Genomic DNA, 15316 nt, shown 5'->3' with positions numbered 1-15316 from the left:
CCTCACACAGAGGCCACCATGGCGGACATAACAGCAGTAGTAACATGGTGGCCGCCATAAGGGCAGCACAGGTCCCACTATGCCCTCACACAGAGGCCACCATGGCGGACATAACAGCTGCAGTAACATGGTGGCCGCCATAAGGGCAGCACAGGTCCCACTATGCCCTCACACAGAGGCCACCATGGCGGACATAACAGCAGTAGTAACATGGTGGCCGCCATAAGGGCAGCACAGGTCCCACTATGCCCTCACACAGAGGCCACCATGGCGGACATAACAGCTGCAGTACATGGTGGCCGCCATAAGGGCAGCACAGGTCCCACTATGCCCTCACACAGAGGCCACCATGGCGGACATAACAGCAGTAGTAACATGGTGGCCGCCATAAGGGCAGCACAGGTCCCACTATGCCCTCACACAGAGGCCACCATGGCGGACATAACAGCAGTAGTAACATGGTGGCCGCCATAAGGGCAGCACAGGTCCCACTATGCCCTCACACAGAGGCCACCATGGCGGACATAACAGCAGTAGTAACATGGTGGCCGCCATAAGGGCAGCACAGGTCCCACTATGCCCTCACACAGAGGCCACCATGGCGGACATAACAGCTGCAGTAACATGGTGGCCGCCATAAGGGCAGCACAGGTCCCACTATGCCCTCACACAGAGGCCACCATGGCGGACATAACAGCAGTAGTAACATGGTGGCCGCCATAAGGGCAGCACAGGTCCCACTATGCCCTCACACAGAGGCCACCATGGCGGACATAACAGCAGTAGTAACATGGTGGCCGCCATAAGGGCAGCACAGGTCCCACTATGCCCTCACACAGAGGCCACCATGGCGGACATAACAGCAGTAGTAACATGGTGGCCGCCATAAGGGCAGCACAGGTCCCACTATGCCCTCACACAGAGGCCACCATGGCGGACATAACAGCTGCAGTAACATGGTGGCCGCCATAAGGGCAACACAGGTCCCACTATGCCCTCACACAGAGGCCACCACGGCGGACACAACAGCTGCAGTAACATGGTGGCCGCCATAAGGGCAGCACAGGTCCCACTATGCCCTCACACAGAGGCCACCATGGCGGACATAACAGCAGCAGTAACATGGTGGCCGCCATAAGGGCAGCACAGGTCCCACTATGCCCTCACACAGAGGCACCTTGTCAGAGTCCAGGTCCGGCTCCTCCTGGCACAGGCGGTACAGGAAGGACTTGGGCTCCCGGCACAGCGTCTGCTTGGTGCTCAGGAAGTACGTGCCGCCCACGTTCAGGCGGACCCACTTCCCTCCCGTTCTGCCGCCGGTGCCCTCCTGCTGCCCAGGACTGCGGGGGCTCCGGGGTGCGGGGCAGGCGAGGCCGGGGCTCGGGGGTCCGCTGCGGGGTCCGGGGATGCTCAGGCTGTGCGGGGTCACCCGGGCTCCCACCAGCTCCGCTGCGTCCCTCTGTGGTTCTGTCATAATGGCTCACACCGAGGAGGACCGGGAGAACGGCGGAGCCATAACACCGAGGCTCGGAGCTGGAGAGGCAAGTTCCGGGGCGCTGTGCCGTCACTTCCGAGGGCACAAACCCCGTCATATTGGTACACCCACAGCCAGCGGGTGCCTAGGAATGGTAGGGGTCACGTGGTGGTACCGGAATTGGCGGGCGTACAGCCAATGCTGCTCTATGGGAGGGATAACACAGGAAGATGGCGGGTGACTGACAGCAAGCGGAGGGCCCCAGTGTGTGACAGAGGAGGGCACAGAGCAGTGTGTGGCCATTTCCCATGTTGCATTGGCATGGTGAAGTACGCGCCTGCGCTTCAGTTAGGGGGCGGGTTCTTTATAAAAGCCCGCGTCCCAGGCTGGGGAGCAGCAGTTGGAGGTTGGTTGGCGAGTGTGCACATTACGGCGAAGGAGAGAAGGGAGGAGGCGGCGGGGGCTTGACTGCTTCTCCTGTGTGGTAGCCGCAGCCGCCAGTAGGTGGCAGTGCAGAACCAGTGCAGCCTGTAGTCAACACGCCGAGGTGGGAAGAACACAGTGCAGCTTCTATCAAGACACCGCTGCTGTCAGCCAAGGTGGATGCCGCCTCCAGGCAAGTTGATCTCTCTGCCCCTAGAGCCTCGTGGACATTTTTAAATTTCCTGGTGAAGTGAGCTGCAGTTACTAGCAGAAGCTTTCCCCTCAGTGACTGTTTGCACCCCACACTGCATTTGTAGGGGTGCCATGGCAGAAGTAGGAGTTCAGGAGCCAACCCTGCCCTGCAAAAGTTTGGCAGGTGGGGGATCCCTGCTGGCCAGCCAAGAAGATAGTGGGTGGCAACCCAGAGCAGAGGAGGAGAGAGGGGAGTGCCAGAGAAATCCCTCCACCCTGGCCTGCCCTGTGAAAGAGGACCAAGGCGTCAAGGTGGGCGACTATCCCAAGCCCGGGCAGCTGGGCCGTGACAAATCCCAGCAAGACGAAGAGTGGAAAGAGCTGGGCAAGAAGAGGCATCGAAGGCGCCCGTCCAAGAAGAAGAGGAGGTGGAAGCCTTACAATAAGCTGACCTGGGAGGAGAAGAAGCGTCTGGAGGAGCGCGAGTCCCAGAGGGCATCCAGGATGAGGGCTGAAATGTTCGCCAAAGGGCAGCCGGTGGCCCCTTATAATACCACCCAGTTCCTGATGGAGGACCACGACCAGGAGGAACCTGACCTGTGCCCCCCTCAGCGGAGAGGTCTTGCTTCTTTCCCAACCCTCCATGCCAACTCTTTTGCCAAAGGGGACAGCACAGAGGAGGATGCGGAGGAAGAGGATGATGGGACTGGTAGTGATGGCATCGAGAGTGATGATGGGGTTGAGTTTTTACAAAAGGACTTTTCTGAGACCTATGAGAAATACCATGTGGAAAGCTTGCAGGACATGAGCAAGCAGGAGCTGATCCGGGAGTACCTGGAGCTGGAGAAGTGCATGAGTCGTATGGAAGAAGAGAACAATCGCCTGAGGCTCAAGATCAGCACCATCCAGATGGCCGGCACCCAAGACTCCCAGATCCGGGACCTGGAGATGAAACTGGAGAAGCTGAAGGAAGAACACCGCCGCCTCCTGTGGGAGAGGGAGCAGGTGGTGGCAGATCCCTCAGGACGCTGATCCCATGGCAGGAACCTGCACTTCAATGTTGACTGTTTCCCTTAGGGCCATAAAAAGACTCCCAACCCCATGATCCAATGTCCTAAGGTCAATATCATCCAGACCCCCCCCCCCTCCGACTTTCTTGGATCACCTTGCCAGAGAGCGTGATCCTAAGACGGACTCTGACTTTTATGTTGTTTGTAGAGCGCTGTTTGTTTTTTGTTACAGAGACCTTGTGTTCTTATATATTCTAGTCTTAATGGTTAAATTTTTTTTTTTTTTTTTTTGCCGCCTTCCACTTTTTCATAATTACCTTTTTTTTTTTCTCTGAATTTAAAAAAAATAAATGCTTAAATTGACAAATGTATTTGATATAAAACAGACTATCACCGGCGCTCAGCACCTAAACCCACTACAAGAAGTGGGGATAACCTATATAGTAACCCCGCTGCTGGTAGCCACAGAACATGTGCCCCTTTCTGTAAAGACCAAAAACAATATGCATACAAACGGCACCGCGCTTGGGTTGCTAAAATGATCTCCCCTGATAGCAGGGGCGCAATAGTCCCGAGTAAACTGATGGACACGTATGTCACACTGAAAACAAAGCGCCGGGAGTCGCGCTATTAGTGAGGCGCTGCACTGGTATGTGCCAGAAATGTTTGCCCCTAAGAAACAATACTACGAACCTAAATAAAGAAAGTGGATCTCTTACCGTGGGTAATGAAAAAGAGACCCTCCGCTGCTGATGGACGTAAGTGCGGCTGTGATCCAAGACGAGCAAATGGCAATGACCGGAGGGTGGGCGTGCAGGAGCACATGCGGATGAGAGCGGTATAGAACGCCGCTGCCAAGTGCAGAGCCAGGGGACGTCCCGGCCAGAGGCGTCCCTGGTTACACTGGAAAAACAAAGATGGCCGACGCTGACACGCAGCGTGTGACGTCACGGGCCTACGGAAGCACCCAAGGACCAAAAAGGTAAACCGACGCGTTTCGAAGGGAGAACGCCCTTCTTCATCAGGGTTATGGCCCTACAGGGGAACTTCACTTAACTATATACCTTCTCTCATCCTGTGTCCCCGCCCACTGAGATACATTACCCGCCCCAGTCCCTGAGATGACCAGTGGCCCTTTGCAACCTATCCACATCCAGTGCTCGTTACACTCGTCCTGAATGGCAAGGTATTATTAGTCATTAGGGTCCATGCCCCACAAATATACATGACATGTGCATGCTGCATACTAGGAGAAAATAATCAAAAATGCATATAAAAAATATCTAATAATAAATAAATAAAAAGTGTAGTAAATTCATCCAATTTATTGACTAAAAATTTTTATTGCTGCTAAAAGTAAGAACTTTATTATTAAAACATCTAACAATAAAACTTAAAAACTGTAGATATTACCCTACAATGAAATGGTCCTAGCCTAATTAAATACACTAAAATCCATAAAATAAAAACAAACGTAGGCCTATTGCTCTATTGCAGATTGTACAATACCCTGTCACTACTCCATTCAAAATGCATAAGAAAGGTGAATTCAAACTTATAAGTGAACCCCACCTAATTACATCTAATGAGGCTAATCATATGCATAATAAATAATCTAAAGTGCATTGTAGTGCTACATGACATGTCTGGTTACCACTCCCGCCATTAAAATGCGTGTAATTCAAAATCATGGTTGAGGCCCCTAGGGGTAAGGCAATCCAGCCTGAATATCCATTCTGACTCGACTTTGTACATTTTGTTTCAGGAAATTACCCCCCCCTCCTACTTTGATGGACTTTTTGAATCCCACAAAACCGGACATCCTTCATTTTACCATTATGTTGCTCCTTAAAGTGACGGGATAGGGGGTGGCCCAGAAACCCCTTCTGAATATTCTTAAGGTGCTCTTTAATTCGTACCATGAGTCTCCTCTTGGTTCTACCCACATACAGTTTGTTGCACGGGCATAAAATCAAATAAATGATACCTGTAGAGTAACAAGTGATTTTATCCCGAATAGTAAATATCTCTGTTCCAGCAAAGTCTCCGAATGTGGTTTGGCACCTCCTCTCAATACCTGTTTGTGTGCAGCAATAGCAACCTCCACACGGCCTAAAACCCCCCTCAGGTTTAGATTTCTGACTTACCAACGGGCCCTGAGCACTAGAAGCCAATTTGGTTGTGGGAGCTAGCAAATTAGTCAACGTACGAGCTTTTCTGTACACAAATCTGGGATGCACAGGTAGATGATCCCCTATAATCCTATCCCTCTGGAGGATTGCCCAATGTTTCCGAATGATCCCCTGGAACTGCCTATACCCAGCATGGAACTGCGTTATGATGGGCAGTTGTTTGATTTGATCAGAAATGGGTAAAGTACCCTGGGGTACGGATTTAGGTTTGTGAATCAAAGTACTTCTTGGTATAATTCTAACTTCATTGGCCGCTTGTTCCACCAATGGCATTGGATAACCTTTTTCCAGAAATTGTTGAGTAAGATGTACTGCTTCTGAATCAAAATCCCCCAGATTAGTGCAATTGCGTCGAATTCTGGTGAATTGTCCCTTTGGAATGTTGGTGAGCCATACCGGAAGGTGGCAGCTGCTGGTATGAATGAAACTATTAGAATCCACCTCTTTCCGGTAACATTTAGTGCGAAGATGGCCATCTTCAATAAAAATAGTCAGATCCAGGAAGTTAATTGTGCTGTCACTTATGGTGGGTGTAAACTCTAAGCCGAAGTTATTAGTGTTCAGGCCACAAATAAATGAGTCCAAGTCTGCCCTAGACCCCTCCCAAATCAGAATGACGTCGTCAATAAATCGATGCCATAATGCCACCCCCGTACGAAGCTGGCCTTTATCATAGATGGCTGACTCCTCCCACTTGGCTACATATAGGTTAGCAAATGCAGGAGCAAAACGCGTCCCCATTGCCGTTCCCCATTGTTGCAGAAAAAAACGGCCCTCGAACATGAAATAATTATGTTGGGCGATGAACATAATGCACTCCTGTATATACTCAATTTGGATTTTGGAGTACATGCCCAATTTGTCAAGAAAATAACCGGACGCCTGGCAACCCATCTCCTGATTAATAACAGTGTATAAGGATTTAATGTCCAAAGTTACCAAAATGTATCTGGGGTTCCACTCTATTGTCTCTAATATCTCCAGGGTATGACCCGTATCTTTCAAATATGTCGGGATAAGGGACATACATTTTTGTAAATGGGTGTCCACGTATTTAGACAAATTGGCCGTAAGACTGCCAATGCCCGAGATATTTACTATTCGGGATAAAATCACTTGTTACTCTACAGGTATCATTTATTTGATTTTATGCCCGTGCAACAAACTGTATGTGGGTAGAACCAAGAGGAGACTCATGGTACGAATTAAAGAGCACCTTAAGAATATTCAGAAGGGGTTTCTGGGCCACCCCCTATCCCGTCACTTTAAGGAGCAACATAATGATAAAATGAAGGATGTCCGGTTTTGTGGGATTCAAAAAGTCCATCAAAGTAGGAGGGGGGGTAATTTCCTGAAACAAATGTCCAAAGTCGAGTCAGAATGGATATTCAGGCTGGATTGCCTTACCCCTAGGGGCCTCAACCATGATTTTGAATTACACGCATTTTAATGGCGGGAGTGGTAACCAGACATGTCATGTAGCACTACAATGCACTTTAGATTATTTATTATGCATATGATTAGCCTCATTAGATGTAATTAGGTGGGGTTCACTTATAAGTTTGAATTCACCTTTCTTATGCATTTTGAATGGAGTAGTGACAGGGTATTGTACAATCTGCAATAGAGCAATAGGCCTACGTTTGTTTTTATTTTATGGATTTTAGTGTATTTAATTAGGCTAGGACCATTTCATTGTAGGGTAATATCTACAGTTTTTAAGTTTTATTGTTAGATGTTTTAATAATAAAGTTCTTACTTTTAGCAGCAATAAAAATTTTTAGTCAATAAATTGGATGAATTTACTACACTTTTTATTATTAGATATTTTTTATATGCTTTTTTGATTATTTTCTCCTAGTATGCAGCATGCACATGTCATGTATATTTGTGGGGCATGGACCCTAATGACTAATAATACCTTGCCATTCAGGACGAGTGTAACGAGCACTGGATGTGGATAGGTTGCAAAGGGCCACTGGTCATCTCAGGGACTGGGGCGGGTAATGTATCTCAGTGGGCGGGGACACAGGATGAGAGAAGGTATATAGTTAAGTGAAGTTCCCCTGTAGGGCCATAACCCTGATGAAGAAGGGCGTTCTCCCTTCGAAACGCGTCGGTTTACCTTTTTGGTCCTTGGGTGCTTCCGTAGGCCCGTGACCTCACACGCTGCGTGTCAGCGTCGGCCATCTTTGTTTTTCCAGTGTAACCAGGGACGCCTCTGGCCGGGACGTCCCCTGGCTCTGCACTTGGCAGCGGCGTTCTATACCGCTCTTGTCCGCATGTGCTCCTGCACGCCCACCCTCCGGTCATTGCCATTTGCTCGTCTTGGATCACAGCCGCACTTACGTCCATCAGCAGCGGAGGGTCTCTTTTTCATTACCCACGGTAAGAGATCCACTTTCTTTATTTAGGTTCGTAGTATTGTTTCTTAGGGGCAAACATTTCTGGCACATACCAGTGCAGCGCCTCACTAATAGCGCGACTCCCGGCGCTTTGTTTTCAGTGTGACATACGTGTCCATCAGTTTACTCGGGACTATTGCACCCCTGCTATCAGGGGAGGTCATTTTAGCAACCCAAGCGCGGTGCCGTTTGTATGCAAAATGTATTTGATATATTAGTAGTTTGTGATATTTTTCTCACAGCATAGTGGTAACTTTTATTGTTGGTAAGTAAATACACTTTAAGGTTTTGTATTTGTAGTGGGTGAGAATTGGTTAATAAAGGAGGGCTTGGTATTCATTGCAATACTATATATAGAGAGAGAGAGAGAGAGAGAGAGAGAGAGAGATTATATATAATATTATATTCAAGAAAAGGAAAAGCAGCACAAAATAAGTGAAAAAAAGTGGACTTTAATGCCTGATTGGCGTGGCACTTCGCTGTATACCTCGATTGACCACGCTCGGGGGCTCGCCGCATTGAATAAAAAGTTACTAACTACCCATTACTCTAGCGAGGCTAGGGGTTTTGTAATACAGCTGTTGGAACTAGTGTTGACTAGAAACTATTTCTTATTTGGAGACACGTTTTATTTGCAATTACGCGGGACCGCCATGGGCGCGAACATGGCGCCCGCGTATGCAAATATAGTTATGAGTGTCATCGAGGAGGACTTCGTCTATGTGTCCCACCACTTCGGCCAGGTGGCCGCGTGGTGGAGATACATAGACTATGTCTTCCTCGTATGGACGGGTACAGTAGAGTATTTACTTAAATTTCATGACTACCTGAATACAATTGATGAAACAATTAAATTTACCCTTGTACACTCATGTACTAACATACAATTTTTGGATGTTAATGTTCAAATTGAGAATGGTAAATTTACTACTCAATTGTTTGCTAAAGCCACTGATAAAAATGATTTATTGCCCTTCAATAGTCAACATCCCAGAAAAACTAAAGAGTCAATCCCGTACAGTCAGCTTTTGCGGGTCAAAAGAATTGAAAGTAATGAAGATTCTTTAAAAAAAATCTATGTAAGGGACGTGTAGGAAATTCCCTGAAAGAGGTTATCCAAAAAAATTGTTGCAGATACAAAAGAATAAGGTTGATTTATTACCGAGAAAAGAATTACTACAGAAAAAAACTAAATTGAAAGAATTTGATCGTATTCCTTTTGTAACATCGTATTGTGAGGAGAGTGGCAAAATTGCTGACATTATATGCAAACATTGGGGAATGCTATATAAATGTTCTGAAGTGAAGGAGTTCTCTAAACCACCAATTTTCTCATATAAACGTAGTCGCACTATTGCGTCTATTCTGGTGAAGTCCGATATAGGGTCATTCAAAAAACAGGGTCAGGCCACACTTACTGGCAACGGTAGGAAAGGTTGTTTTCCATGCTTGTCCTGTATTAATTGTAATTTGATGCTCAAGGGGTCTAATTTCTTTCATCCCATCACGAATGAGGAATATAGGATACAGCATTATTTGACATGCGACTCAGAGTTTGTTGTATATTTACTTCAGTGTCCTTGCTCCTTATGGTATGTCGGTGAAACTACATGTGATTTTAAGACTAGAATCAATCAACACCGACATACCATAAGGAAGAAACGTTCGGATTTACCAGTGTCTAAGCATTTCATGGAGAAATGTCATACTGAAAAACAACTGCATTTCCGTATTATTGATATGGCTCAGAGAAGAGGAGGTGACCGTATACGGTTACTTAAGAAGAAGGAGTTGGAGTGGATAAAAAAAACTCAATACTTTAAAACCTTATGGTCTTAAAGTGGATTTCAAACAATTCAATCATGTAAATGTGATATTGGTTATATTCTCTCCTAAATGTATATTTTATATATATTTTTTTATGTTTTCAAAGAAACTTATGGAGTTTTTTTTGTCTTTTTTCAGGTGTCCTACCTTACATACTGAGATACACTATATATATATATATATATATATATATATATATATATTTATTATTATTTATTGTTATAGCGCCATTTATTCCATGGTGCTTTACATGTGAGGAGGGGTATACATAAAAACAAGTACAATATTCTTAAACAATACAAGTCATAACGTACAGGAGGAATGAGGACCCTGCCCGCGTAGGCTCACAATCTACAAGGGATGGGTGAGAATACAGTAGGTGAGGGTAGAGATGGTCATGCAGCGGTTTGGTCGATCGGTGGTTACTGCAGGTTGTAGGCTTGTCGGAAGAGGTGGGTCTTCAGGTTCTTTTTGAAGGTTTCGATGGTAGGCGAGAGTCTGATGTGTTGTGGTAGAGGGTTCCAGAGTAGGGGTGATACGCGAGAGAAATCTTGTATACGATTGTGGGAAGAGGAGATAAAAATATATATATATATATATATATATATATATATATATATATACAGTGGGGCAAAAAAGTATTTAGTCAGTCAGCAATAGTGCAAGTTCCACCACTTAAAAAGATGAGAGGCGTCTGTAATTTACATCATAGGTAGACCTCAACTATGGGAGACAAACTGAGAAAAAAAAATCCTGAAAATCACATTGTCTGTTTTTTTAACATTTTATTTGCATATTATGGTGGAAAATAAGTATTTGGTCAGAAACAAAATTTCATCTCAATACTTTGTAATATATCCTTTGTTGGCAATGACAGAGGTCAAACGTTTTCTGTAAGTCTTCACAAGGTTGCCACACACTGTTGTTGGTATGTTGGCCCATTCCTCCATGCAGATCTCCTCTAGAGCAGTGATGTTTTTGGCTTTTCGCTTGGCAACACGGACTTTCAACTCCCTCCAAAGGGTTGAGATCTGGAGACTGGCTAGGCCACTCCAGGACCTTGAAATGCTTCTTACGAAGCCACTCCTTCGTTGCCCTGGCGGTGTGCTTTGGATCATTGTCATGTTAAAAGACCCAGCCACGTTTCATCTTCAATGCCCTTGCTGATGGAAGGAGGTTTGCACTCAAAATCTGACGATACATGGCCCCATTCATTCTTTCATGTACCCGGATCAGTCGTCCTGGCCCCTTTGCAGAGAAACAGCCCCAAAGCATGATGTTTCCACCACCATGCTTTACAGTAGGTATGGTGTTTGATGGATGCAACTCAGTATTCTTTTTCCTCCAAACACGACAAGTTGTGTTTCTACCAAACAGTTCCAGTTTGGTTTCATCAGACCATAGGACATTCTCCCAAAACTCCTCTGGATCATCCAAATGCTCTCTAGCAAACTTCAGACGGGCCCGGACATGTACTGGCTTAAGCAGTGGGACACGTCTGGCACTACAGGATCTGAGTCCATGGTGGCGTAGTGTGTTACTTATGGTAGGCCTTGATACATTTGTCCCAGCTCTCTGCAGTTCATTCACTAGGTCCCTCCACATGGTTCTGGGATTTTTGCTCACCGTTCTTGTGATCATTCTGACCCCACGGGGTGGGATTTTGCGTGGAGCCCCAGATCGAGGGAGATTATCAGTGGTCTTGTATGTCTTCCATTTTCTAATTTTGCTCCCACTGTTGATTTCTTCACTCCAAGCTGGTTGGCTATTGCAGATTCAGTCTTCCCAGCCTGGTGCAGGGCTACAATTTAGTTTCTGGTGTCCTTTGACAGCTCTTTGGTCTTCACCATAGTGGAGTTTGGAGTCAGACTGTTTGAGGGTGTGCACAGGTGTCTTTTTATACTGATAACAAGTTTAAACCTTTGCCATTACTACAGGTAATGAGTGGAGGAAAGAGGAGACTCTTAAAGAAGAAGTTACAGGTCTGTGAGAGCCAGAAATCTTGATTGTTTGTTTCTGACCAAATACTTATTTTCCACCATAATATGCAAATAAAATGTTAAAAAAACAGACAATGTGATTTTCTGGATTTTTTTTTCTCAGTTTGTCTCCCATAGTTGAGGTCTACCTATGATGTAAATTACAGACGCCTCTCATCTTTTTAAGTGGTAGAACTTGCACTATTGCTGACTGACTAAATACTTTTTTGCCCCACTATATATATATATATATATATTAGTATCACATTTTTTGTAAGCTATTTTACAAAGGGGTGACATGTAAATTTGCAGCTAAGGTGCGACAACAATTCAGCCCCAAAACTGCTGACAATTTGATGGATGTGGTTTTCAAATTGATGCAGTTTTACAGTAACACTATGTAAATCCAGCCTAAGGATGGGACCTTGCACACGGTTTTACCGTGACTTTTTTTCCACAGCATCACGACTTGTATATGTGAAATATGTTGTATTCATATTCTTCACCTTTACAAGCCGTGCAGCTAAAAAAAAAAAAATGCATCGTAAAATGCTGCAAGTGGTTTTCCATGCAGTTCCTGGCTGTGCAAAAAAGTACTATATACTTGAACTGCCATCCAGTCCTTACTGTACAAGAAGGTTTCCATATCTGAGCTTGTAATATGGGGCAATTGCATTCATTAATGTGATGGGTCTTTGAATATTTGCCAATGTTTGTTTTGAGTGCCATTTTATTGCCGCCCTCATGGTGGCCTGGGGGAACATGTGGTGGGGAGGCCTAAAATGGCTGCCGTTCACTCAATTATGGGGACCTGCTAGCCGATCCACAAAGATCTGCGGCAATACAAGATGGCTGCCTGATGTAAACACGTCTGGGGTATGAAGCTGCTGCAATCTTTCCAATGAAAATTATAACTTTCCTAAAACAGCGGGCACCAGCATCTCCATGATGCACACCTGAAAGAAACCAAGCCAAAGGAGTCTGAGTAGGTCTAATTGACCCCTGTGCTCTCCTGTCACCTTCTTGTCTCACACACCGACCCAAAATTGGGATACTATTCAGCTACGCTGGGAAGGACTTTAAGGGCAGAGACAGGCTGCTGTATAACTCGTGCAAGCATCGCAGTGCACGGACTGGCCGGCACCTCTCCTGACCCGAGCAAAACAGTATGATTGATAACTATGCAGCTTTCAAGCTTAGGTCAGGAGGACCAACAGCCAGTACGAGGTTTACGATGTGATTCTGGCACAAGAAATACGGCAGTCTGTCTCTGCCCTAAGGTAAGCAATAGGTGGTCTCACCCTTAGTAACAAGCAATGAGCTTAAAACATGAGGTATATTAAAAGGTTTCTGAAAGGGCTGATACAGGAGTGTGATATTGATGCCTTATCCATGGGAGAAGTCCTCAATATTGGATTGGGGGGGGGGGGGGTTTGCATCAGTGTGACGGTGACAGAAGAGGACACAGGTGACTGTGTGTATGACAGGAGGACACAGGTGACTCCTGAGGGCAGTGTGCGTATGACGGTGACAGGAAGACACGGGGCAGTGTGCGGGACAGGAGGGCACAGGAGTGTGTGTCAGTCAGGGGAGGGAGCAGAGGAGGGCACGGGTCAGTGTGCGTGACAGGAAGATACGGGGCAGTGTGCGTGAAAGGAGGGCACAGGAGTGTCAGGGGAGGGGGCAGAGGAGGGCACAGGGGTCACTGTGCGTGACGGGGCAGTGTGCGTGACAGGAGGGCACAGGAGTGTGTGTCAGTCAGAGGAGGGGGCAGAGAGTGAGAGAAGAGGGCACAGGGGTCAGTGTGTGTGATAAGAAGGGCAGTGTGCGTGACAGAAGAGGGCACAGGAGGCAGTGTGCCTGTGACAGAAGAAGAGCACAGGAGACAGTGTGCGTCACAGAGGAAGGCACAGGGGTCAGTGTGCCTGTGACAGGTGGGCACAGGGGTCAGTGTGTATGTGTGACAGAAGGTGGTCATGGGTCGGTGTGTGTGTGTGACAAGAAGGTGACAGGAGAGCACAGGGGTCAGTGTGTGCGTGACAGAGGAGGGCACAGGGGTCAGTGTGTGCGTGACAGAGGAGGGCACAGGGGTCAGTGTGCGTGACAGAGGAGGGCACAGGGGTCAGTGTGTGCGTGACAGAGGAGGGCACAGGTGTAGGTGTGACAGGAGGGTACAGTGTGTGTGTGAGAAAGAGGAGGGCATTGGGGCAGTGTGTGTGACAGGAGAGCCACAGGAGGCAATGTGCGTGTGTCAGAGAAGGGCAGTGAGTGTGAGGCAGAGGAGGGCACAGGAGTGCGTGTCTCAGTCAGAGGAGGGGGCAGTGTGTGTGTGAGGAGGGCATAGGGGGTAGTGTGTGTGACAGATGAAGGCACAGGGTCAGTGTGTGTGACAGATGTTGGCAGTGTGTATGTGACAGTGGAGGGCAAAGGGGGCCGTGTGTGTGGCAATAATGAGAGAGGAGGATCATAGTCTGAGAGAAGTGTATAGGGAGCAGTATAATTAGTTCCTTCCTTTGCACTAGTGAGTTTGAAAGTAATTTAAAGCCGCTATATTTCCTCTTTAGCTCGTGTGGACCGAAGAAATGTGATTTATCAGGAGAAGACGCCATGATAAGACTGCACTCAATTATTATTTATTATTATAGCGCAATTTATTCCATGGCGCTTTACATGTGAGGAGGGGTATACATAATAAAACAAGTACAATAATCTTGAACAATACAAGTCACAACTGGTACAGGAGGAGAGAGGACCCTGCCCGCGAGGGCTCACAATCTACAAGGGATGGGTGAGGATACAGTAGGCGAGGGTAGAGCTGGTCGTGCAGCGGTTTGGTCAATCGGTGGTTACTGCAGGTTGTAGGCTTGTCGGAAGAGGTAGGTCTTCAGGTTCTTTTTTGAAGGTTTCGATGGTAGGCGAGAGTCCGATATGTTGTGGTAGAGAGTTCCAGAGTAGGGGGGACTGTTATGGTCTGGTGATTAAGGAGCGACATGCGACTAGCTCTGAGCAGGTGGTAACTATACTGACCGCAGTCCCTAAGCTCGACACAACACTAGAAGTAGCCGTGGAATGCTCCTAACTCTGCCTAGTAAAGAAGCTGCGGAGACACCATCACGTGTTTCTCGACGCAAGCAGTGAATAGCCAGGCCTTTCCCCGGGAAGGAACAACCACGGGAAGGGCAGCATCCTATGAAGGAAAGCCACCTATGCCAAGCATGGTATCCATCCACAGACAGCTGTTTCGGGGTGTTTGCCCCTCATCAGTGTGGAGTAGGAATCTGGCTATTAGGAGCAGTGCCTAGTAAAAAGGCTATAAAGGCACAGATGATTGGCCTCGGGGAGACCAAAACATCCAACACTGCGGAGACACCATCACGTGTTTCTCAACGCAGTGATTCCAGAACACTGCCCCCATCCCTTATGGGAAATATGCAGATGCAGGTAAAGAAGCTGCGGAGACACCATCACGTGTTTCTCGACGCAAGCAGTGAATAGCCAGGCCTTTCCCCGGGAAGGAACAACCACGGGAAGGGCAGCATCCTATGAAGGAAAGCCACCTATGCCAAGCATGGTATCCATCCACAGACAGCTGTTTCGGGGTGTTTGCCCCTCATCAGTGTGGAGTAGGAATCTGGCTATTAGGAGCAGTGCCTAGTAAAAAGGCTATAAAGGCACAGATGATTGGCCTCGGGGAGACCAAAACATCCAACACTGCGGAGACACCATCACGTGTTTCTCAACGCAGTGATTCCAGAACACTGCCCCCATCCCTTATGGGAAATATGCAGATGCAGGTAAAGAAGCTGCGGAGACA

The 15316-nt window shown here is 47.1% G+C and overlaps 2 protein-coding genes across 3 annotated transcripts in view; one reads left to right on the top strand and one right to left on the bottom strand.

Moving 5' to 3' along the window:
* KCTD2 (potassium channel tetramerization domain containing 2) overlaps positions 1 to 1568 on the bottom strand; it is a 48082-nt gene extending 46514 nt beyond the window's left edge. The window contains exons 1-2 of one of the 2 annotated variants that reach the window (XM_069752155.1): positions 1402 to 1565; positions 1178 to 1350 (exon numbers count right to left, since the gene is read on the bottom strand). In XM_069752155.1, the coding sequence (XP_069608256.1) occupies positions 1178 to 1350; positions 1402 to 1474 (246 nt within the window). In that variant the 5' untranslated portion in view covers positions 1475 to 1565. Of the gene's footprint in view, positions 1 to 1177 lie in introns of both variants that reach the window. The other variant, XM_069752154.1, reaches the window with a different exon arrangement.
* A 112-nt stretch (positions 1569 to 1680) lies between these two features.
* LOC138665022 (protein HEXIM1-like) lies at positions 1681 to 3455 on the top strand. Its single transcript, XM_069752153.1, has one exon. It carries the CDS (start codon positions 2222 to 2224, stop codon positions 3119 to 3121), a length of 900 nt encoding a protein of 299 aa, XP_069608254.1. The 5' UTR covers positions 1681 to 2221; the 3' UTR covers positions 3122 to 3455.
* The last annotated feature ends 11861 nt before the right edge of the window (positions 3456 to 15316 follow it).

The sequence above is a fragment of the Ranitomeya imitator genome, chromosome 2 (genome assembly GCF_032444005.1).
Source record: "Ranitomeya imitator isolate aRanImi1 chromosome 2, aRanImi1.pri, whole genome shotgun sequence".
Taxonomy (NCBI): domain Eukaryota; kingdom Metazoa; phylum Chordata; class Amphibia; order Anura; family Dendrobatidae; genus Ranitomeya; species Ranitomeya imitator.
Note: the sequence above shows the minus strand (reverse complement) of the source record. Positions and strands in the feature narration are given on the sequence as shown.

Coding starts and splice junctions, on each gene's coding strand:
- LOC138665022 (XM_069752153.1), top strand. CDS start 2,222: ATGGCAGAAGTAGGAGTTCAGGAGCCAACCCTGCCCTGCAAAAGTTTG.